The 22,395-nt window shown below is 43.4% G+C and overlaps 1 protein-coding gene across 1 annotated transcript; it reads left to right on the top strand.

Annotated features, from left to right (window-relative positions):
* The first annotated feature begins 243 nt into the window (after positions 1-243).
* Positions 244-21,580, top strand: Nop14 (NOP14 nucleolar protein). The gene is made up of 18 exons (XM_055624136.1): positions 244-531; positions 3,485-3,619; positions 4,109-4,250; positions 5,536-5,669; positions 6,093-6,227; positions 8,325-8,447; positions 8,845-8,976; positions 10,615-10,918; positions 11,799-11,929; positions 12,697-12,782; positions 13,941-14,076; positions 15,698-15,799; positions 16,424-16,577; positions 18,529-18,688; positions 19,006-19,153; positions 20,824-20,942; positions 21,074-21,229; positions 21,464-21,580. The coding sequence occupies exons 1-18, from the start codon at positions 349-351 to the stop codon at positions 21,561-21,563; spliced, it is 2,580 nt and encodes an 859-aa protein (XP_055480111.1). The 5' UTR covers positions 244-348; the 3' UTR covers positions 21,564-21,580.
* The last annotated feature ends 815 nt before the right edge of the window (positions 21,581-22,395 follow it).

Raw genomic sequence — 22,395 nt, 5'->3', positions numbered from 1 at the left:
TGGCCCCGGCTAACGGTTTTCCTCCAGAGGGAGCCCGAGAGCTCCCCTCGGGGCGGTGTCTGAGGAGATTGTGGCAGCTCACGGGGCACTACAGATCCCATAAGGCCAAGCGCCAGGAAGTCGTGAAGTGTGGCATCCTGGGAGTTGAAGTCTTTAATCCAATAAACTAGCGCTCCTGTTCAGTGTCATGCGCGACTTACGTACTTCTCGCGAGGTACCAGAAGCTGACACAGCTATCGCGAGATAAGGCTGATGGTGGGTCTGCATCACAGCACGCGTTTCTTCGGACAGTTTGCTGCTCCTGGGTCTGTCGGCAGTGTCTTTTAAAGTGTGGCAAGAGTGAATGTCATGGGGAAGGCGAAGCGGGCTGGGGCGCGGAGGCAAGCCCACAAAGCGCCTGCAGGGGCGGCGAAAGCTAACCCAAACCCATTTGAAGTGAAAGTCAACAGGCAGAAGTTTCAGATCCTTGGCAGGAAGACGCGCCACGATGTGGGCCTGCCTGGGGTGTCCCGCGCCCGTGCCATCAGGAAGGTAAGGAGGCGCTGCCAGGATCTGTGAACTGTGTCCAATGGCATACTTCCTGGTGCGTACATCCTGGAGACTGCCTAATTTAGGGTTACTGTTGCTTTAATGAAACACCATGGCCAAAGCAACTTGGGGAGGAAAGGCTCATTTGGCTTACACGTCTATATATATCATAGCCCATCATTGAGGGAATTCAAAGCAGGAGCTGATGCAGAAGTCATGGATGGGGTGCTCTTTACTGCCTTGCTTAATCAATTCATGGTTACTTTGAGAAAATTCATAGGTTAGAATTATTGGTAATATTTGTAAAGGAGATGAGTAAGACTTGGCCTTTGCCCTTCGCAGCTCATAATCTCACCTTTGTTACAGCTCACATGAGATCTTTAAAATAAATGAAATATCTTTTGAATTGAGTAAAATATCCATACTGCAAGGAGCTGACATGTTCTGTATATAGCCCAATGTATGCATTATAGAAAAACACAAATGACCGACTCTAATCATTCACCAATATACACTGTAGGCCAAGGATGGCAGAGGGGGCATTTGGGAATAAAATAATGTAGCCTCTAAAAGAGCCACATCTGCCTTTTCCAGTTAAACCTTGGGTTTTGTGCAATAGCACATTTAGTGGAGAGAGAGCAGTCTCCAAACACTACTGTTCATACGCTGCTTGGCTTGTCATCCTCAGATCCCTTTGCAGATTCACTGTAGCTTGTTGTCCTTGTTTTGTCTTGTGCAACTCAGTTTCTCAAAGACTTGCTTTAACTTCCAAAGGTGCTAAAGTACCAGTTCAAGTATCACTTTCCATGGCCCCAAATTTATGCAGACCCCTAATATGCACGAGAAGGATCACAGTTCATTTTGAATTTCCAAGTACTTGACCCACATCAGAAATGAAAGTATTTGAAGAAATCAGAAGTAGAAGCTAAGAACTTTCAGAGGTCACAGTCAGGAGAAAGCAATGGAGTACATCAGAAAATTGTTCATAAAAGATTCATATTCAAGCCCTGCAGGGTGAGTGGGCTTGACTGTTTTGAGGAGTTGAGTTGGGAGGCATATTGTATCAGAATAGTGAAGGAAAAAGCTCAGAGATGTCTGGAGAGACAATAGATGTACCAATTGAACCTAAGTTTGATAACTGCACATGGGCTCCATGTTGCAGCCCAGAGTATTTTCTGAGTGATGCTCCTTTCAGTGAAAATGGCTGTTGTAGTTCCCTTCTTTCCTCTGATTAGATGTAGTGCTTTGAAGTAGCAGTTCAGTATAGTAGTGGTAAAGGAGAGTCCCAAACCATCACTTTCTAGTTATGCCTCAGTTTCCAAACTTAGTTAGAAAGTCAACACTATTCATAAAGTTAAGAGTTCGAGTATAGTAGATTAGGCATTGTATTAAGAAACATACATTAAGTTTAGGCAATCAGTGGTGGCACACACCTATAATCCTAGCACCCAGGAGACAGAAGCAGGTAGATCTCTGAGTTCCAGGACAACCAGGGCTATACAGAGAGACCCTGTCTCAAAAGAAAAAAAAAAAGAAAGAAATGTAAGTTTAACCCTTATAGTCAGCTTTATGAGGAAAGTATTACTGTCTCTATTTTGTACTTGGAAACACTGAGGCATATAAATTCCTCCAATCAACAAGGTAAGGTTAAGATCCAAGTCCTGACTCAAGTACTCTCCTGGCAACACACACTGAAACAATTACTCTGCTTGGCTGTCCAGAATGATCTCTTACTAATATATGCAATATTCTTAGAGATAACTTGAAGAAAGTGACTCTCCTTTTACAAATATGGCCACTGGGGATAGAGAGAGTAAGAACTTTGAAAGTCCTGTCTAGGAAGTAGCAAAGTTGGTGGGATTTTGTAATCAATCTTTGAACCACCAGGTCTTTGTGAGGTCTTTATGAGGAGACTATCTGTTTGCAAATGTAAAAACTTTGCCGAAACGCTTGGTATGGTGGCACATGCCTGAAGTGCTAGCTCTCTAGAGAAGGAGCATTAGAAATCAGCAGTTAGGGGGCATTCTTGGCCACAGAGGTGACACATTCAAGGCCAGCATGGGCTATGAAGCTGTGTATTTTGTTTGTTTGTTTGTTTGTTTGTTCGTTTGTTTGTTTTTTAAAAAAGAATCTGCAAAGAGCAAAAGTTCCTAATAAAGCAAACTTTGGTCTCTTGAGATCATAGCCATTCCTTGCTCCCCTCCATCCCTGCCTTGCCTTAGGGCTGAATAATACTGAATGTGTTTGTTACTGCTACTAGAAGGATACCCAATTTTCAGGTACTTGCTATTAGTTGTGCTGTACTTAGAATATCAAGATAAGTGGCTAGAGGTTAGGATAAAGGGCTCAGAGGTTAGGAGCACTGACTTTTTCCAGAGGACCTGGGTTTGGTTCCCAGCACCCATGTGGCAGCTCACAAGATCTGACACCTTCATACATTACATATGCAGAAAAAATACCAGTACACTTAAAAAAAAAAAAAAAAAGATTATCAAAATAAATGCTATTTTAAGGTGTAAAGAGTGAACTGTGCTCCCAGTTGGGAAACTCAATTATGATATAGTTTCACACATGAAAGCACAACTCTGTATTCTCTGGGACATATTTAGTGGGAAGTAAACTCCTTCCTCTCTGTGGCAGAGATCCAGACCCTTTTCCAAGTCAATCATGTCTACAACAAATATTGCCAAATTGTAACACAGCTTCTACAACTTTCATGCTGACAAGTAGATGCCAAAGAGGAGAAAGATTTTCTCAGTACTATTAAGTGTAAATTGATTTTTCTCTTCTCAAAATTCGATCACAACTCAGGAAGGCCTAACATTGATGAAAACATGCTATGAACTTCCGTATCATACTGTATAGCTCTCAACTCCACAGCCCCTCTGGTGGCCTCTTTAGTGAAAAGTTCAGAAACATTGTTTGAGAATTAATTATATATGATTTGTTTTTTTAGCGAACTCAGACTTTACTAAAGGAGTACAAAGAACGGAACAAATCCAACATATTTACAGATAAACGCTTTGGGGAGTATAATAGCAACATAAGTCCAGAGGAAAAGATGATGAAGAGGTTTGCTCTGGAGCAACAGGTATGGAAAAAATGTGGGGAAAGTCTGCTGTAAAGTTAACCCAAGGCAAGCCAAGGTTAACCTGCCAGGTACAGGGGATATATCTTGGGTGGTATGTCTCATCTGGGTAGACAAAGAGGAAGATACTTTCAAGAGATACTGGTTAACAGGAGATAAATACCTTAACCAGAACGAAAAGTAAGTAGTGACTGGTGCTGGAGTTGTTAACTAAGGTCCTGCCTTCGGCTTTATTGGATGGAGAACAAGAGAGTGGAGGACCATTGCCAGTGGGGACAACTGATTGATTAGTAGCTTAGCCTAGTCCATTGACTTATTTAGGAATTTTCTCAACAAGTTTTGCATATATTTCAATCATCTTTCAAATGTCCAGAATACTTTTCAGACTGATTGTGTTGTATTTCATATTTCACATATAGTGGAAAATAACTAATTTTCTAGAAAATAAATGTAACAATTTTAGGTAACTGATTTTACCCCTTTTTTGCCAAGCGACATCATGAGAAAAAAAACATCTACAACCTAAATGAAGATGAAGAATTGACTCATTATGGCCAGTCTTTGGCTGACATCGAAAAGCATAATGACATCGTGGATAGTGACAGTGATACTGAAGAACGAGGAACATTGTCTGGTAAGTGGGAGGCGCCATCACAGAAACCTTAGAGCAAGGGACAGTGTGTTTCTTATTGGACTCTCCAGAAAATGATACTTTAATCTCTTGATAAACTCCACAGGTCAGGGCTTTTTGCCTTTGTTCTTTGTTTTGTTTGTTTCAGAACTTTAGGCATGTATGCCTTTATGGCTGAGAAAGTACTTTTACTACACATTGTCTGAAGCATCACAGTAACCAATTTTACCTCAGCATAGAGAAATAGAGTTAGAGCTGTGGAAGAGCATGCCTCCTTGAGCTAGGAAGAACTCTTCTGCATTTCTTAGCTCCCTGAACCGTCATAAATTCTGACCTAATGGCTGTAGCACGGCATTCATGTTGAACTGTTATGTCAGGTTTGTGCAAGAAGTGATATTTAGGGGCTTGGGAATTTAGCTCAGTGGTAGAGCACTTGGGTTCGGTCCTCAGCTCTAGGGTGAGGTGTGCAGGTCTATATAAGGGCTTGGCTTCCTAGGCATGTCCTGAATAAGACCTGAGCTGGAAAAAGATTCTAAGTATTCTTTCTTTTTGAACTGGTTTACACCTAAGCCTCTGGTTTCTCACCTGAAAAACTGGCTTTTTGTTTTTAAGTTCTTTCTAGTCCACATTTGATGATTTCTGCTTTGTGTATCTTCTGTTGTGGCAAATAGAATAGGCTGGAGGTGTGGGGCTCTTGTGGTTCTTGTTTCCACCATTAGCTCAGGGTCCTTATGTCTGTGTGGAAAGAGGCAGGGATACCTGCCATGTATTGCTTCTGAACTGTTTTTCCTCCATGACTCTGGTTCTAGTCTGTTTTCCTGCATATGTTTCATGAGCAGATGAACAATCGAAACTACACATTGTTTCTTGAACTAGCTAGTCTGAATGTCCTTGAAGCAGTTAATCTTACATTTTCTTGGGTGTCATTGTGCCTGTGGCCTCATCCCTATTGTGAAAATTTTTTCTTGAGTGTGGGATTCTACAGAGTATTCTTGGAGAGGGCCAGCCAGATGGTTCACTGCATAAAGACACTTTCATGCCCACACTTTCAAGCCTGAGAACCTGAGTTTGATCCCCAAAGCCTGCATAAAGGTAGAAGGAGAGAACTGACACTTCAGAGTCATTCTCTGGCATTTACATGATTGCCATGACACTCAGTGCCCCCAAACATACATACAAATAAGTTGTTATAAAAGTGCCCTTGGAGAAATGTTGACCGAGGTCTGCCCAGAAATAGTTTTAAAGTTAGAGCTGGAGTTTCATAATATCTTGTGCTATTTGTTTCCAGCTGAGCTGACTGCTTCCCACTTTGGTGGTGGGGTCCACAAGAATACCTCTCAGAAGGAAGGTGAGGATGGAGACAAACCAAAGTCACGGAAAGAACTGATTGAAGAGCTCATTGCAAAGTCAAAGCAAGAGAAGGTGGGCTGCTTAATGTTCTTAATGTGAAAGTACCAAAATATGCCAGACTTTGTTCCTATGTACATATATCAGCTGTATTTTAATTTTTATCTAGATTTAATAAAGGACCTTTCATTTTGAAAAGGAATCTCATTTAGATCTCATTAAGGATATACTTCTGATGGTTTTTGTTGGCTTTAGTGTTTGTAAAACAATGCTACTTATTAAACATGGAGTATATTGCTCAGATCATCTGGATATGTAGTAGCAGGAAGTTATTTCCCATTTACTAGAGATTTACATTTTAGACAAGTGCTTCTGGTCCCGTTTCATGTGTTGATACATGTGTGTGTTCTTAGCTTTGACACCAAGCCAGTTGTAGAAATCTAATAGTAAAAATAGTAATAGTGTGTGTTGCGTACTTGCTGTTTTTTTTTTCCCCAGAGGGAGAGACAGGCTCAACGAGAAGATGCCCTTGAGCTCACAGAGAAGCTAGACCAAGACTGGAAAGAAATCCAGACTCTCCTGTCACGTAAATCTCAGAAGTCAGAAAACAAAGAGAAAAAGGAAAAACCCCAGGTGGGTAGCACCCTTCACAAGAAGCAAGGCTTAATGTCTGTTGGCTTGACATTTCAACATCTCTGTCTCTTCCCAGTTAGGGGGAAATTAGTATATGTGCAAACTTGGGTCCACTGAGCCATTTGCTGGCCTTATTTTTAGTCAAATGTTTCTTCTTTATTTATTTATTTATTTATTTTTTTATTTATTTATTACAATTTATTCACTTTGTATCCCAGCTGTAGCCCCCTCTCTTGTCCCCTCCCAATCCTGCCCAAATGTTGTTTCTTCTTCTGTTTGTTTCCCTTTTTTTAATTAATTAGTTAGTTTGCTAACTTATTTATTTATTTAGACTGAGTCTCTTTGTAGCCTTGGCTGGCCTAGAGATCTGTGTGTAGACCAGGCCTATCTTTATTTCACAGAGTTCTGCCTGCTTCCTACTGAGAACAAAGACATGTGCCACTGTGCCCAACTTTTAGGTAGTTTATCTCATGTTTGTTACATAGGGTGGAACTGACCTAAAATTACGTCTTTCTCTACCTTAAAGTGAATTACAGTGTTTCTCAAGTGAGAAAAACTTTAGGTAAGAACATGGGAAGGTTGTACTTCTGTTGCAATCCTTATATTCATGGGTAATATGCATTTGCTTAATTTCTTTTCCTCTTGACAGTGTTGCTTTTAACATTTCCCCTAAACTGTTGAAAAATTGTACATTTGTTTAGTAGCAAGATCTACCAAAGAAATAGGATTTCATTATATTGTATCATGGCAGTTTATGTGTCTTTCTGAGTTAGCTATATCATTGCTGTAACTGACATAATTTCCCATGTTTTGGGCTTAATAACTTGCCCCTCAGTGTCTTCTCTCTCCCCCTCAGGATAGCTGGACTGGAGGGAGGGAGCTTACCAAGTGGCTAGGTGCAAGCAGGATCTTGTTGAGTTCATGGGCAAAGAACACACACCGAGGAACAGCTTTGGTTTCAGTTTGTTGGAGGAAAGGGTTTTTATGCCCCTAGGGCGCTGGGCAGGGTCTCTAGGGCAAGGTTTCTATGGCAATGTATAATTGGCCAGAACAGGAGTATTGAAAGATACTTCATCTGCATACTCGGGGGAGGGATCCAAGGGGAAAAACCTTACAATGTCAAACAAGGAGCGAGGCTTGATAAATGCCGGCTTAGTAATTTTACCAGGGTTGGTGGTAGGGCAGCCTACTTTCTGGCCTCTGTTGTCCTCATGAGGTTGAAACTCTCTTCGACCCTCCCCCCATCAATACTGGGCCATTACAGTCTCACATATACTAAGTTGAATGTTACTTAATTTTTGTTAAAGCAAATACATTTGTTGGTTGGGATGGGGTTTGTTTGTTAAGGTTCGGTTTGCTCTTTTTTTTTTTTTTTTTTTTTTTTAAGATGGTTTACATGTAGGACAACCTGATTTTGAACTCACCAAGAGTGACCTTGACTTCCTGATCCGTTTGCCACTACCTCTAAAATGCTGGAATCCCAAGCATGCCATTATGCCTAGCAACTGATATGTTTTCAGAATAAATTTTTTTCTTGCTAAGTGCTGGGATGAAGGTGTATGCAACCGCTGTTTGAGGCCAGCCTGGAGTTCCCGGACAGCTAAGACTACACAGAGACCTTGTCTCAGAAACAAAACAAAATCATAATTTTTCATGAGCAAAAGTATCCATGTATCCCACATGTCCACCTGCTTCTCGGTTTTTAGGGCCATTTAGAAGAGCTTGGATGGATGGATGGATGGATGGATGGATGGATGGATGGATGGATGGATGGGTGGATGGGTGGATGGGTGGATGGGTGGGTTAGGGTGGGGGTTGATATGCACATGCTTATGGGTGCTTGTGGAAGCTAGCAGCAGGCAGTTTCCTCTGGAGCTGGAGCTTTGGAATATGGGTGCCAGGAACTCTGGTCCTCTGTAAGATAGGCAGAGCTCCTAATGGCCGTGCCATCTTTCTAGCCCCAGGAGCAGTTTTCTGTGTAGAAGAAAAGACTTAGCTATGGTTTGTCCCCTTCTTTATATATGATATCTAGTCATTGATGGAATGTTCTTAACTTTTTGTTAAAAAATCCTGAAAAACATCTTATTTTTACCTTAGCCAGATGCATATGACGTGATGGTTCGTGAGCTTGGCTTTGAAATGAAGGCGCAACCTTCTAACAGAATGAAAACAGAAGAGGAACTGGCAAAAGAGGAACAAGATCGGCTCCGGAAATTAGAGGTATGGGTGACTGGTACCTGAATGGATGGTCCGGCTGGACACCCAAGAGCCTCACCTCCCACATTTGAGGCCTAACTGTCACTCCTTTATAAGCTTTTCTGCGCTTATCTCGAAAGATGAGCTGAAGTGTTAATAGAGACATAAATGTCTTTTCATTTATAAAATAACCATACAAAGTAAAATGCAAACAGCACACAAGGTCTTTATAACACCTTGCCCACAAACACTTGCCTTCTGACCTATTGCCTGTGCATCCAGGATTTCAGGTTTATTGTGTTTAAACAAATACTCTGCAGCTGGACATTTTAGCATGCCGTGTCACAGGTCTCTTCTGTACCAGAGTGTTGGTGTTGTACTTGGTGAATATAGTGTGTGACTTTTTTCCTTACTGTCTCAGGCTGAAAGACTTCGAAGAATGCTTGGAAAAGATGAAGATGAAAATAAAAAGAAACCAAAACATATGTCGGCAGATGATTTAAATGATGGCTTTATACTAGATAAAGATGATAGGCGTTTGCTTTCTTACAAAGTAAGTTGTTCCCTCTACCCTTTTTAATTTAAAAACCATACTGACTATTATTCATTTAAGGGATTCATTACAGCTGGAAATTGAAACCTTTTTCAAACAATTTCTGTCATGTTCTCATTGGTGTATTTGCAGCATGGCAGTTAACAGTGGTGTTGTCCTTCCATCAGAGAAGGAGCTGGGACAGAACCACACAGACTGGACCTTTTTTGCTGTATTTCAGTGTTGATACCTACCATTCTTAGTGTCTCTAAACTGATGATCTGTTTGAAATCAGTGTACTATTTGTTTGTTTACAAGACAGGGTTTCTCTGTGTAGCCTTGGCTTATCCTGGACTCACTTTGTAGACCAAGATGACCTCAAACTCAAACAGCTAGCTGCCTGTCTCTGCTTACCCAAGTGTTGGGATTAAACTCATGTGCCACCTTATCTGGCTGAATTCAGTGTACTATTGACATTGTTTTTGATTTTCTGACATAGGCTTTTGTGATATAGTCCAAGCTAGACTGGAACTTAAAATTCTGTCTTCTGAGTTCTGGGAATAAAGAGGTGTGCAACCAAAAATATTTTTGAGTGACATAATTAGTTTCTAGGTGCCATTTATTTTTTGTTATATGGTGCTGGAGGCTGAGTCAAGGCCTTATATGTTAGGTATTCCTTCTGTCACTAAGTTATATCCTTGATACTGGTATAGTTTTTAGCTCACAACATTTATAAAGTACCAGTGTTTTTTAGAGTGTATTAGTCAGAACTCAGGGCAGGAAAATAGACAGGCCTTCTGTTTTGAGAAGGGTCTGATATATAAAACTGGATATTTTAAAAAAGCACCAAAAAAGCAGGATGGTGATGGAAGAGGTGCAAGCCTTTAATCCCAGCATTTGGGAGGCAGAAGCAGACAGATTTCTATTAGTTTGAGGCTAGCCTAGTGTACAGAACGAGTTCCAGGACGACATAAAGATATCCTGTCTTGAAAAAAAAAAAGGAAAATACAAAAGAAAGGGAAAAAAAAAAAACACTTACATAAGCAGATTTAGCCCCAAAGCCACCATTGTCTTCTCTGTTCCCTAGCCCTCAAAGGTAGGACACTGTAAACCCTCACAACCACTAGAGACTATCAACATCTCACTTCCATGAGCTCTGTGGAAAAACTTGAGCTTTTCTCCATCTCCCAGCTGCAGGATTCTTTGGAAGGCTGGGATAGTCTCTACTAAAAGTTGAAGGAGTTGGTGCCACCTTTTGCTGAGCCCTGGCAAAGGCCTTAGTGATGGGAATCCATGTATGTGAAAGTGACCATGTGTCTAGGCAGGACACATGGTCCAGGAGAGAGAGAAGGCCCACACATGCTCCTTGTTAGTAATTCCCAGGAACTGGGGGTAAAACCATGCTAATTTTCTCCAGAGCAGCCCTTCCTAACTGAAGACCTCATCTCTCAGTGGTCCCCTCGCCTCTCACAGCAGCACATTGAGGTCTAAGCTTCCAGTGTATAAACACACAGGGAAAAACCAAAGTGCTATGGAAGAGCTTCATTACCTCAGAGAAGTGGGCAAGGCGGCTCAAGCAGATAAGAAAATATGATGCCACATTAGCATGGTAATTTGCTGCAGAATGTTCTGAATGTGGTCACTGTGATCTTTTCCCAGGATGGGAAGATGAACATTGAAGATGTCCAGGAAGAGCAAAGCAAGGAAGCAAGTGACCAAGAGAGTGACCAGAAAGAGAGTGAAGATGAGAGTGATGAGGAAGAGAGTGAAAATGAGAGCAGGGAGGACCCAGAAGAGAGTGATGGCCCAGACAGCCACACAGACCTAGAATCTAATACAGAGAGTGAGGAAGAAAATGAGAGGCCAAAGAAAGAGCAACATCAGACTTCTGGCAGAAAATTGCCAAGTGATGATCAGAAAGCCCAAAAGGCTGCTGGAGCTGAGCTGCCCTATGTCTTTGCAGGTAGACAAATAGTTGCTTTCTCTGTTCTGTTTTCAGGACTGGGATTCAGTCCCCTACCTTGTTGGGTTTTCTTGTTTTCCAAATACTGGCCACAGTGTGTACTTGTTAATTTCCCTCCCTGGAGATACAATTGTGAATGCATAATCACATTTTCATTTGTGATGTCTTTGCTGTGTAGATAGGTTGTCATTCTTGGTGTCTGTTGGTCCGCATATAGCATCACTTTCACATTGGTTACATGGCCACAGAGAGTAATATGGCTGCAAAGATGAAGCAGGCACCTTTGTGCAGCAGGATGTGGACTCCTGGGCTGTCTGGGTACTCTGCTTTGGTCACAATAAATCCCTTTTATCAAATATTGTCTGTTTGATCTGGTACATAGAGAAAACTCTGGTTATAGCAAGTAATCCTGACTTGTTCTGTGAGTGAAGATTATTTCCAGAAAAGGGAATTAATGAGTAAAGCTGGCTTTCATGAACAAGAATTCTCAGGAAATGTATTTGCTTTGCTCATGACCTCTAACACTGTCAGACATACAGAAACCAGCACTGCCACAGAGATACTTCATGGTTTGTGGGTCTTCAGGCAAATTCCTCTTGATGAAACCCAGGGTTCATCTTTCCTTTGAGGCTGTCCTTGGATACATGACTCAAATATAGGTCATTTAAGTAGTGTCAGACTCCTTAGATAAGAATAGATATTAAAAATAAAAAAAAAAAAAAGAATAGATATGTATGAGGTTAAATGAATACCTTATATAAAGTTTGGGTTAAATAACTTTCTGAAAGTGGAAGTAGTCATGCCTATACTATGTAAGTAGACATGTGGGTTATTTTCCTGTTGAATGTTAACTGTGAAATATGTTTTTTATTTTTGATAGCTCCTGAATCCTATGAGGAACTGAGGTTTTTATTATCAGGAAGACCAACAGAAGAACAACTTTTGGTGGTGGAGAGAATTCAGAAGTGCAACCATCCAAGTCTTGCAGTAGGAAACAAAGCAAAATTAGAAGTATGCAGGGATACATTTGTTGGGTGTTAGAGTATTAGCATGATCCGTTTCTGTGAATGTTAAACTTACTTGGAGATAACTCTATACAGTGCCTTGGTGTCTGCTCAGGGCCTGCCTCTAATGTCACTGCGACAACACTGGGAAGCACTTAATGAGGAGCGGAATGCCACCCTGTGGCATCAAATACTTCACAGCAGCCTGTTTTCCTCATTTCACATGTCAGGAAACTCTGACTTACCTATCAAGCAGCTGAGATTTTGAATAAATGATCTTTTCTTTTGGTTTTTCAGGACAGGGTTTCTCTGTCTAGCCTTGGCTGTCCTGGACTCTGTGGACCAGACTGCCCTCAAACTCACAGAGATCCGCTTGCTTCTGCCTCACAGAGTACTTAGGGTGAATATCATGTTCTTACCTAGACAGTGAAAGGCTGCAGCTTTCCTCATTGGTTTTGTAGTGGTTTCTTCCGTTTTGTTTTTTAGACAGGGTCTCACTGTCTTTGGATGTCTTGGAACTCAACCATGTAGGCCAGGCTGGCCTCAGACTGAGATATAATTAGTTATGCACTGTCTGCCATTCCATAAAGAATGTGCCTGATTCTTATCTGTGTCCAGCACTTTCCAGTAATGGTTTTGTTTATTCTCCCGAAGTCCTTTGTCCCAGTGGGTTCTGGCTACCATGCTGGTGTTCTAGAAGCTGTAGGTTGTGTAGGTTGTGGTTTAGCATTTGGTATTTGGCACTGAGTAGTCTCCCAATCTTTGTCCCTGCAGAAATTGTTTGGCTTCCTTTTGCAATACGTAGGAGATTTGGCTACAGACAATGCACCAGACCTCAAGACCATCGATAAATTAGTTGTGTAAGTAAAAATATTTGTATTAAGAGGAATATGAGGCTGAATTGGACAGTTTTTCTCCGATCTAATGTTACAATACACATTTTGGCATCATTGTGATAGTCAGTGGTAGTGTGACCTTAGCAGGCAGGTTGACTGCCCCACAGAATTATACATAGGCCTTACAGTTCTTACACATTGCCTCGTCTTGCCCACAGCTTTCCCCTCTGACACATGCTACTACTCCTGCAGGGATGAGATAATCTTAAATGACTAATAAGTTGACTCCAAAACAAAGCTAGTGACACCTTCAGCTTCCAGCATAGTACTCATCTGTTTGTTTCATTTGCCTCTGAAGCCTCAACGTCTGGGTGGGTTCAGATGTATTTGGGAACGTGTTAGAAGGACCCAGTCCTAGACTCACTGGAATCATACTGCTTGAGTCTGAGGGTGCCTGCTAGGAAAGCATGTCTACTTGCCCTGCACAGGGGTAGCTAAAGAAGGTTTAGCCTTTACCTTGGTTGTAACCTGTGACCCCTGTGCTTGTTTCCTGTTTCCTGTATGGTGGCTGGAAGAACAGAAGAAACAGAGATCTCTGTGAGGAGCTGTGTACTGGCATTTGGGATTAGTGAAAATCTGCTTGGAGGGGGCACTCCTGAGCCACTTCCTTCTGTGCTGCATAACTGGCCTGTGTGTCAGCTGCATGTGCAGCACGGTGCTCTTACACAGTGTGAAGAGAAATAAGTCATATCTGAAGTGCTGTGCCTGACACTCAAAAAAATTAAAAATAAAGGATGTGCTTCCAACAGTCTCAATAGTGTAAACATCCATGGTATTTCATGTACCACCACCACCACTTAAATTTTATAGCCAGTATTTTAGACTGGCAAAAATAGTATAGATTGTCATAAAATGCTACTTGAAATATCAGAAAGGTTAGCCATCTGTGGTAAGAAAAGTGGCTTCATCAGGCCGGGCTCATGGTTCAGCAGTAGAGTACTGCCTGCCATACATGAAAACAGGCTCAGTGCTCAGCAGGCACATGGCAAAAGTGTGTATCCATCTGCAAGCTTCCGATTCCTGAGCCAGCAAGCAACTGTACAAGAACAGTTTTGAGATTTGTTGTTTTGATTATTTGCTTTTGTTATCTAAAGTCTTTTCTACTGTGTTTTTGTTTAACAGGCAATTATATAATCTTTGTCAAATGTTTCCTGAATCTGCAAGTGACTCCATCAGGTTTGTCCTCCGAGATGCCATGCATGAGATGGAAGAAATGATTGAGACCAAAGGCCGGGCAGTGTTTCCAGGGTTGGATGTGGTAAGCAAGAGACAAGGTTCATCAGGTCATTTCTTCGCAGCTACAGGAAATCAAGTTTGATTTACCATCACACAGAATGGCTGGCATTGGATACCATGCTCATGGCTTTAGAGGTTGGTTGTCTGTTAGTCAGGTGTCCACCCTATGGGCCTATAAGTCTCAGATTACCCATGAATGCAGCTCAACACGATTGTAGATCAGTGTGTCATGTTGAACTGTGAAAGTTTGGATACCCCTGCTGGACCTTCCATAATGATCTGAGAGAACTGCAGCAAGACGAGAGGAACGTTCATTCTTGAATTCTGGCTTGAGTCAGTAAATGGAGCTATGCAAATCATAATGACAAAGATGCAGTTTAAGACAAACAAAACCACTTTTTGCAGAGTGATTCCAGCCTGCATTCTTTTCTTTCAAATGTTGAGAAATATTTCTAAGTCTGAGGTTTTAGCAGTTTCGTCATAGTCTTGTGCTTCATCTTTGGACTGAAGTAGTACTATTGGGTGTTCATATTGAAATGGATTAGCAGTAATTCACAGATGGCTAAGTTTTTGTTAATGGTATTTTTACACATCCTGAAAAGTCAATGGTCTGAGTCAGCTGACTAGTTAGGAGGGTCTTCTTGACCCTCCCAGCACGCTTCATACACACTCACGTATTGAAGCCAGGGCTGTGTGTGCTGTTACAGACACTGAAATTAGAGCCGTGGCCAGAGGTTGGGGGAGGGGTTTTAAGTCCAAGTCCTCTCAAGTAACATCCTCTCTCAGCATTTTTGCGGTGAAGGATATTAATTATAATTACACCTGCTCAGATAAGCTGAATGTTCATAATATGCTAAACTTCATATGATCCTTTTGGAGGACACAACTGCCAGTACAGTAGTAGCTATATAGTAGTAGTATACTACTACTATACTATATATACTATACTATACTATACTATATACATCAGAACTATCATACGGTAGTTCTGATGCTGCTACATTATGGAGCTGACGTGTACAGGAAGCTTGCCAGGCCATGGAGCTAGTAAGACTCTCTTTACCTCTACTCCCAAATTGGGGTGGGGTTCTAGTCATTCTGCAGTGATAAGGAGTCCCTGCCTGACCAGAAGGAAATGAGTTCTACTGTGTGCCTACTGATTTCTGAGTTTGCTTGGATCAAATTGACAAAGCTCTGGGTGCACTGGATCCAGGTGCCTTTGGCTGTTCCTGCCTTCACATATGCATGGGGTAGAACTACAGGTATTGGCTGCTGAGACATGGCTGTCTCCTTCTAAGCAGATGCAGGACATGACTTGGTGTCCAGCACGTAAGCACTGTCCCCAGCCTTGGTAACCTGGAGTCCCAGTTCTGCAGGCTAGAAGTGAGGGTTAAAGACCATGCCAAGCTCACAGGATAGAACAGCCTCATCCTTCTAGACATTCCAGAGGAGCCAAGCTATGTATTGAAAGCATGGAATGCTGGCGTGTTCTGGGAAGTATTGGGGGAGGCCTTGCCCAAGGTGAGTCATGTTGACTTGTCAATGCCTCCTATATTTCACCAGAACTTTTAGGATCAGTTTTGCTGTGGGGTCTTTTTAAAGTCACTTTACCTTTAATCTGAATTGTAACACTTCTTTTACAGCTCATTTATTTGAAAATCACTGGGCTATTATTTCCAACCTCTGATTTCTGGCATCCAGTTGTGACCCCTGCCCTGATGTGCATGAGCCAGATGCTTACTAAGGTTGGTCCCATCTTCCAAAGGTAGGTGGGGTCAGCCCCACATCTCAGGACTATAGTAAACAAGAGTGTACTTCCACATCTACAATGATACAGCCTGTGGTCCCAATTACAGATCATGTGAACCTTGCAGTTCAAGACTAACTTGAACAGTATAGAGAGCCTGTCTCAAAACAACAAAAATACGTCCATAGCTATTAACCAGTAAGATTTGGCATAAAATTGGTCATCTTAAAGGTCCTGTGAGAACCTGTGGGGACCAGGAGTTCCAAGGTCAGACAGTAGCCAAGTCTTGCTCCCAGAGTTCCCTGCATGGGCTATTCCAGATGAGGAATGGGAGAGAGGGGTTGGGGGGGGGTTGAATCAGCAGTGCAAGATTAAATGAGGAGTGTGGCTCCAAAAGCAGCTTTCAAATAGTAACTGAGTCTGATAGGGGCTGTGTTCAGACTGTTCCTCTTCCTGTGTTAGCACACTGTTTACCATGCCCATGTTCAGGTAGCCTTCACAGTTCATAAGCCTCCCTATCAGAATGCAAAGCTTCCTGTGATACTCAGTGGGGTGCTTGTTGTCTGACAGAGCAGTGTTCCAGAACATACTTCCAGAACAGTAACTGTGGATTCCTTCTTAGTGTCCGGTCCTGTCTCTGCAAGACGTGATAAAAGGCCTGTTTGTGTGCTGCTTATTCCTGGAGTATGTGTCTTTGTCTCAGAGGCTCATTCCTGAGCTTTTAAATTTTCTTCTTGGAATTCTTTACATAGCAACTCCAAACACACGGAGCCAAGGTGAGTTAATTATGGAGACTTTTAAATATGTACTAGAGGTTTTTTGTTTTGTTTTGTGTTTTGGTTTCTGAGCCGCGTTTCTCTGTGTAGCCTTGGTTGTCTTGGAACTCATTCTGTAAACCAAGCTGGCCTTGAACTTACAGAAATCTGCCTGCTTCTGCCTCCTTAGTACTGGGATTAAAGGTGCCTGCTTATTGGAGTTCAAGTATTTACATACTCCTGGAAAGTTGAGAACATTAAAAAAAAAAAAAAAAACACCCCTGAGGTCCAGCAATATAGGTACCAACTGTTTTTCTCTGCATCAGTGTGTGTGCATGCCCACACATTGGATACCAGCTTCACAACTGCGGGTTCACCTCTCCAGGGCTGATGCCAAAGCCAGATAAAATATTTCAGCAAATTTCGGAATTTGAGACTGAATACATTGTGAAATTTATACCTTTCTCTTTTCACTTTTTTAGGGAGGAAGAGTAGTGGGATTGAACTTGACTTCTCCTCAACCCTTTTTCATTATTAAGATACATTCTTAGATACATGGTTTTATCTCAGTCCCAGCACTTAGGAGGCAGAGGCCAGTGGATCTCTGAGTTTAAGAACAGCCAGGGGGCTACACAGAGAAACCCTGTATCCCAAACAAAACAACAACAACAATACAGTCCTTGTTTCCCAGGATTGTCTCAAACCCTTAGCCTCCCAGGCAGCTGAGAGCACAGGCTTGCGCTGCCACTCTCAGCTCGCTCAGTGCAGTTTCAGTAAGCTGAGACTCTAGAAAGGAGAACTAGGGGGAGCTAGCGTACTGGAGAGTTCCATGTCTGTTTCTCTTAACTGATTTCCCTCCCTTCTGGGAGCTTCCATGATGCCAAGTGCATTCCTCAAGATCCCACGGCATGCTCTTGATGCCATTTCCATCCTTAAGGCTGAGATAAGGCACAGCCTAACATGAGAGTATAGTGTTACTAAGCGGCCCAGTAGTCAGGTGCCCTAGACTGAAGTGGGGACCACATGGGGTTCAGGCCTCCAGTTGCCACCATCCTTTGGATTTCCAGTCACATGATGCTCCTGCACAGAGCTCCCTTATGGCACTGGTCTCCAAACACTGCCTGCCCATGGGTATCAGGCTTGGGTTGAGAACAAGCCATCCAGCATGGCCCCTGACACAGATCCTTGTTGTTCCCTGTAGAGTACTTTAGTAGAAAGTGTAGGTATCACAGTGGAGTTGAGAAGGTGGTTTCTGGCCTGATTGGGGGTTGAAACAAGCTGACCATCCGCTTGCCTATCCATTTAAGTATGCTTGAATTCTCTCCCAGCATGTTGTTTTTCTGCCTCCTTCATTAACTGACGTGTTTCCAGGTCTCTGCAAATGTTCGCCTTGTACATCCTCTAGTGACCTGCTTACCCACTCTCTAGCATTCCTGCTACTCTTCATTCTATTTTGGTTTTTGACATTGGTTTCTGCTTTCTCCCTGTGTAGTTCATTTATTTGTAAGGTGTTTATGCATGACTTCTCTTCAAGGACAAGGCCATGACCTCTTGTGATCATGACCTAAGTGCCTAAACCTTGTGTAATCTGAAGCCATAGGAAGTCTGCTAGGTGCACTGCCTCACCAGCCCCGCTGGACTTCCCCTACAGGTCTTTTTTGTTTTCTTTGTTTTTGGTTGGTTTGGTTTGGTTTGGTTTTTTCAAAGAAGGGTTTCTCTGTATAGCTCTGGCTGTCCTGGAACTCTGTAGAACATACTGTCATTGAACTCAGATCTACCTGCCTCTTCCTCCCTGGAATTAAAGGTGTGTACCACCACCACTAGGCACGGATATCCTTTCTATCCTTACTTGCACAGTTCGAGTGGGTTCACCAGTATCTAGCAAGATCTGCTAGTTTGGTGCAGAGACAACTTTTAAAGGCTGAGCCAGTGATGTCTGGGTCCTTTCTGACCTGTCATGCTTGGGATTCAGGTTCCACTCTGGTGCACCCTTTTAGAGCACTTGGAAAGAACTCGGAACTGCTCGTGGTCTCTGACAAAGCAGATGTGGCCACCTGGCAGAGGAGAAGTATCCCCTTACACTGGGCAAGTAGACTGAGCACCCTCACAGCAACTGAAGCCAATCACATCAGGTATGTGTGACACCCCAGGGACATCTGGAGTAAATGCCCTAACATATGCAGCATTATTTTCAAAGTATACTTACTTAATTGGGAACTGAAGCTGAGGCCCCTTTTAAAGGTACTGTGTTTCTTGTGCCTCCTTCCACTCTGGGCAAACATTATTTCCTAGACTACCATAATGAGCCGTTAGCCTTTCTGTCCATGTGATTCCACTTAGATTTTCTAAGCTGTGGGTTAGAATTTTCATTTTGCCAATATTATTGGCTTCTCAGTAACTAATGAAATGGAATGAACTTAGTCCCTTTCATTGTCCTTTGCCCTTGTAGACTGTCCTGCCTGGCCTCATGTCTGGCCCTGCTGAAGCACTGTGTGCTCATGTATAGTGCACTGCCGTCCTTCCATGCCATCACCAAGCCCCACCATGCCCTCCTGACAGAGCATCTTGTGGACTGTAGCCTCCCCCCAGAACTTCAGGTGAGGCTTACCAAAAACAAGGCTCCTTGCCCTGGTCACAGACTGTTTAGGACCTGACACCAGCTTAGTGAGCATTTTTGTTATCGAAGTTAGAGCTTAAAAGTCATCACTGGAAAGTCTGCTAGAATCTTCTACATTATTATAAGCACAAATGGAAAATAAAATTATATTAAGAGGCTTCCTAGCTTCCTAGCTGCACTCTGGTTCCAGATCATCCAAAGCACCCAGTTTCTGAGGTGGCTTCTCCATCCTTTAAAATGTCAAGAAGCTCTAAGAGATACGCTAAATTGGTCCTTGGAGTCTCCATATGTCTAAACAAAGCTTTTGATGCCATAGAATGACCAGTGGTCAGCCAATCTTCCACACGTGCACCCATCGTTGATTCTGTCCCACCTCACTGTCTTGTGCTCCTTGGTTTCTGACTGTTCTCCTACCTGCTGCCCTCAGCCACACCCTACTCCCAGCCCTACCCCCAGTCATCAGTCATCCACATACCAGCCCAGGTTCCTCAGAGAAAAGGGCATGGTGTCTCCTCATACCCTTCCCTCAGTGGTATCTCCATTCCCAATAAATGACAGAAACTCGGGCTACAGTGCTCACCAGACTGGCCTTCCCTTCACCACCTGCACTCTGGGCTTCTCACAGGCTTTCCCCTCAGTTTTGGTGGCATTCACGTTTGCTCTTCTCTGCCTGGAACTCTCAGTTACGTGACTCTACCACTCCTTGCCAGACCTCCCCTGACTACTGCCCAGAGCCTTGTGTGCTGTTTGCCCACGGTGCTGACCTTTCCTGTGCACGTTTTACCCTCGTCACTGCCACTGGCACATGTGCCACTGAAGACCTCCCGAGTTTCCCGTTTGCTGAGTCCCCAGGTCGGGAGCAAGCCATCCCTTGACTATACCAAGTTGCTAGCACCTCTTCAAACTGCATCACTGTGGATGGACATGACTGATGTGTCCCTCCTGCTTAAAGGGATCTCTGGTACTGCAGATTTGTTGGGATCATAGGGTTTATAGGTTCTGGGTTCTCAAATGACATTCAGATGGATCAAGACTATGCAGTGGATACAGAAAGGCAAGTGAACTGGCTTCCAGGACATATCTGTGTGAGGGAAGGGGACAAGACCAACATCAGTGAGCTGGCTTCTTCAAGCTTCCCCAGAAGCCTCAGGGATATCCAGAAGCCATGGCATTAAAAGAGACATGCCTTAGCTGTGTGGTAGAGAAGGTAGTCCTGTGTACTTTAATCAGAATTGGGCTGATGATGCCTTGCCAGTGTCTCCCTGGGAGAAAGGCCATGTGCTACTCTCTGGATATACGCCCTCACATTTACAATGTTCTCACTGGGGATGGGGTGTTCATGCTTTGGCACGTGTGGAGGTCCGAGGGCAGTGCCTTCAAAATTTAGTTTCCAGAGATTGAACTCAGGCTTGGTGGCAAGAGGCCTTTTCTGCTGAACCATCTTAATAGCCCACCACAAGTTCGTTTAATTTTATTTTTATCCACCACAGGTTTTATCCTTATTGCCTGTAATTCACCATGAAGCAGATGGCTGCTCAGCCAAGCAGCACCTCACATTCATAGCCCGGTGGGTGTAGCAGAGGCCTCTAGGAGGATCCTCTGAAGGCATATTGTTCATGGTTGTCACAGCACCTATTCCGTGTTCCTCAGGAGCTGTCTCAAAGCATACTGTCAGAAATGGAAAGCAAAAAACAGCATCTCCGGCCACTCATCTGTGAGAAGAGCAAGCCGGTCCCACTAAAGCTGTTCACCCCCCGGCTAGTCAAAGTGTGAGTGTTGGGTGCCCCTGAGGAGACCAGGACTGTGAGCGAGCTAGAGGTGGGCGACGCATCTGATTGCAGCCCATGACAGAGGGGAGATGCTACACTCACCTCCTGCTGTGTTGACTCTCTAACTTCAGGCTGGAGTTTGGACGGAAACAAGGCAGCAGTAAGGAAGAGCAGGAAAGAAAGAGACTAATCCACAAACACAAGCGGGAATTTAAAGGCGCTGTTCGGGAGATCCGAAAGGACAATCAGTTCCTGGCCAGGATGCAGCTCTCGGAAATCATGGAACGGTGAGGAAGGACTATTTTGTGAGGGACTAGGGCACAACTATGAGGTAACACCACACTCTTCAGCTGCTGGTTTCTCTCAGCATCAGGAAGCATGGTGACTGGTATGTGACGGCCTTGGCAGGGCTTGAGGTTTGAGCTGCACATGGATGGTTCTGAATTGATAGTGTTCAAACAGAGGAAAGGCAAGATATGTTGAAAACTGATACAAAAGTAACTTTTTTTTTTTTTTTTTAGGGATGCGGAAAGAAAACGCAAAGTAAAGCAGCTTTTTAACAGCCTGGCCACACAAGAAGGAGAATGGAAAGCTCTGAAGAGGAAAAAGTTCAAAAAATAAATTGTTTTTTAAATGTAGCAAGGGTGCATTGTGTTGTCATGAAGGGTCCTGGAGGGGCGTTGTAGAATGTCAGATCCCATCTCCCTTGCCAGGCTTCAGCACCTGTGGAAACGGCCTCCAATGACAGAGTGAGCTCAGAAATTCAGAAATACGCTCGTAGAACTAGAAGTACTGTTGGAGGTCTACACTGTTAGATAACCACCAAACCACAGAATGACAGTTTAGGCAGTTGTCCCAGAAAACTGACATGCTGTCATGGTTTGGGTAAGTAGAGTTTTACAACAAAGTTGCCTACCTGCACACTTCTCAGATCATCTGTCACACCTGGTAGTGTATGTAACTTGAGTCATGTCCAGATGGGTCCTTGTCACTTGTGGCTTCCGAGGTGTGAGATCTTGGGCAGCGGTTGGTGGTGCTGATTGGGAATTTGACTTTGGACGGGTAAAGCCATCACCGGAGCACAGACCGGCAGTGGGTGTCCTGGAGCTCAGAGCTGGTCAAGAACAACCCTGGAGAGGTGTTAGGCTCAGCAGCGTGGCGTGCAGAAGCTACTCACCTTAAAGGATCATCCCTTCCCCTAGGACGCTTCAGGGACAGGCTCACCGACATGCCCACCAGTGAGGCTGGTTGCCACCTTGCTGCAGTTAGCATCCGTCTCGGGTTCCTCTTACTTTAGCCACAGAGCTTTGCTCTTTATATACCCAACTGCTGCAAGAAGCAGAGGGCCCCATCTGGTGCTGGACGTCTGTCTGTCTAGTGGAGCACTTGATGTTTAATCTAGGGGGACATGCCAACAAAAGCATGTAGAGCCCCAGACTTTGTCCTGTGTCAT

Source organism: Psammomys obesus, unplaced genomic scaffold, assembly GCF_907164565.1.
Source record: "Psammomys obesus unplaced genomic scaffold, mPsaObe1.curated_primary_1811, whole genome shotgun sequence".
Lineage (NCBI taxonomy): Eukaryota > Metazoa > Chordata > Mammalia > Rodentia > Muridae > Psammomys > Psammomys obesus.
Note: the sequence above shows the minus strand (reverse complement) of the source record. Positions and strands in the feature narration are given on the sequence as shown.

Excerpts from the sequence above, each read along its gene's own strand:
- Nop14 (XM_055624136.1), top strand. The coding sequence starts at position 349 with ATGGGGAAGGCGAAGCGGGCTGGGGCGCGGAGGCAAGCCCACAAAGCG. Across the intron at positions 4,251-5,535 it reads AGAACGAGGAACATTGTCTG|CTGAGCTGACTGCTTCCCAC; the intron begins GTAAGTGGGAGG and ends ATTTGTTTCCAG. Across the intron at positions 8,448-8,844 it reads ATCGGCTCCGGAAATTAGAG|GCTGAAAGACTTCGAAGAAT; the intron begins GTATGGGTGACT and ends TTACTGTCTCAG.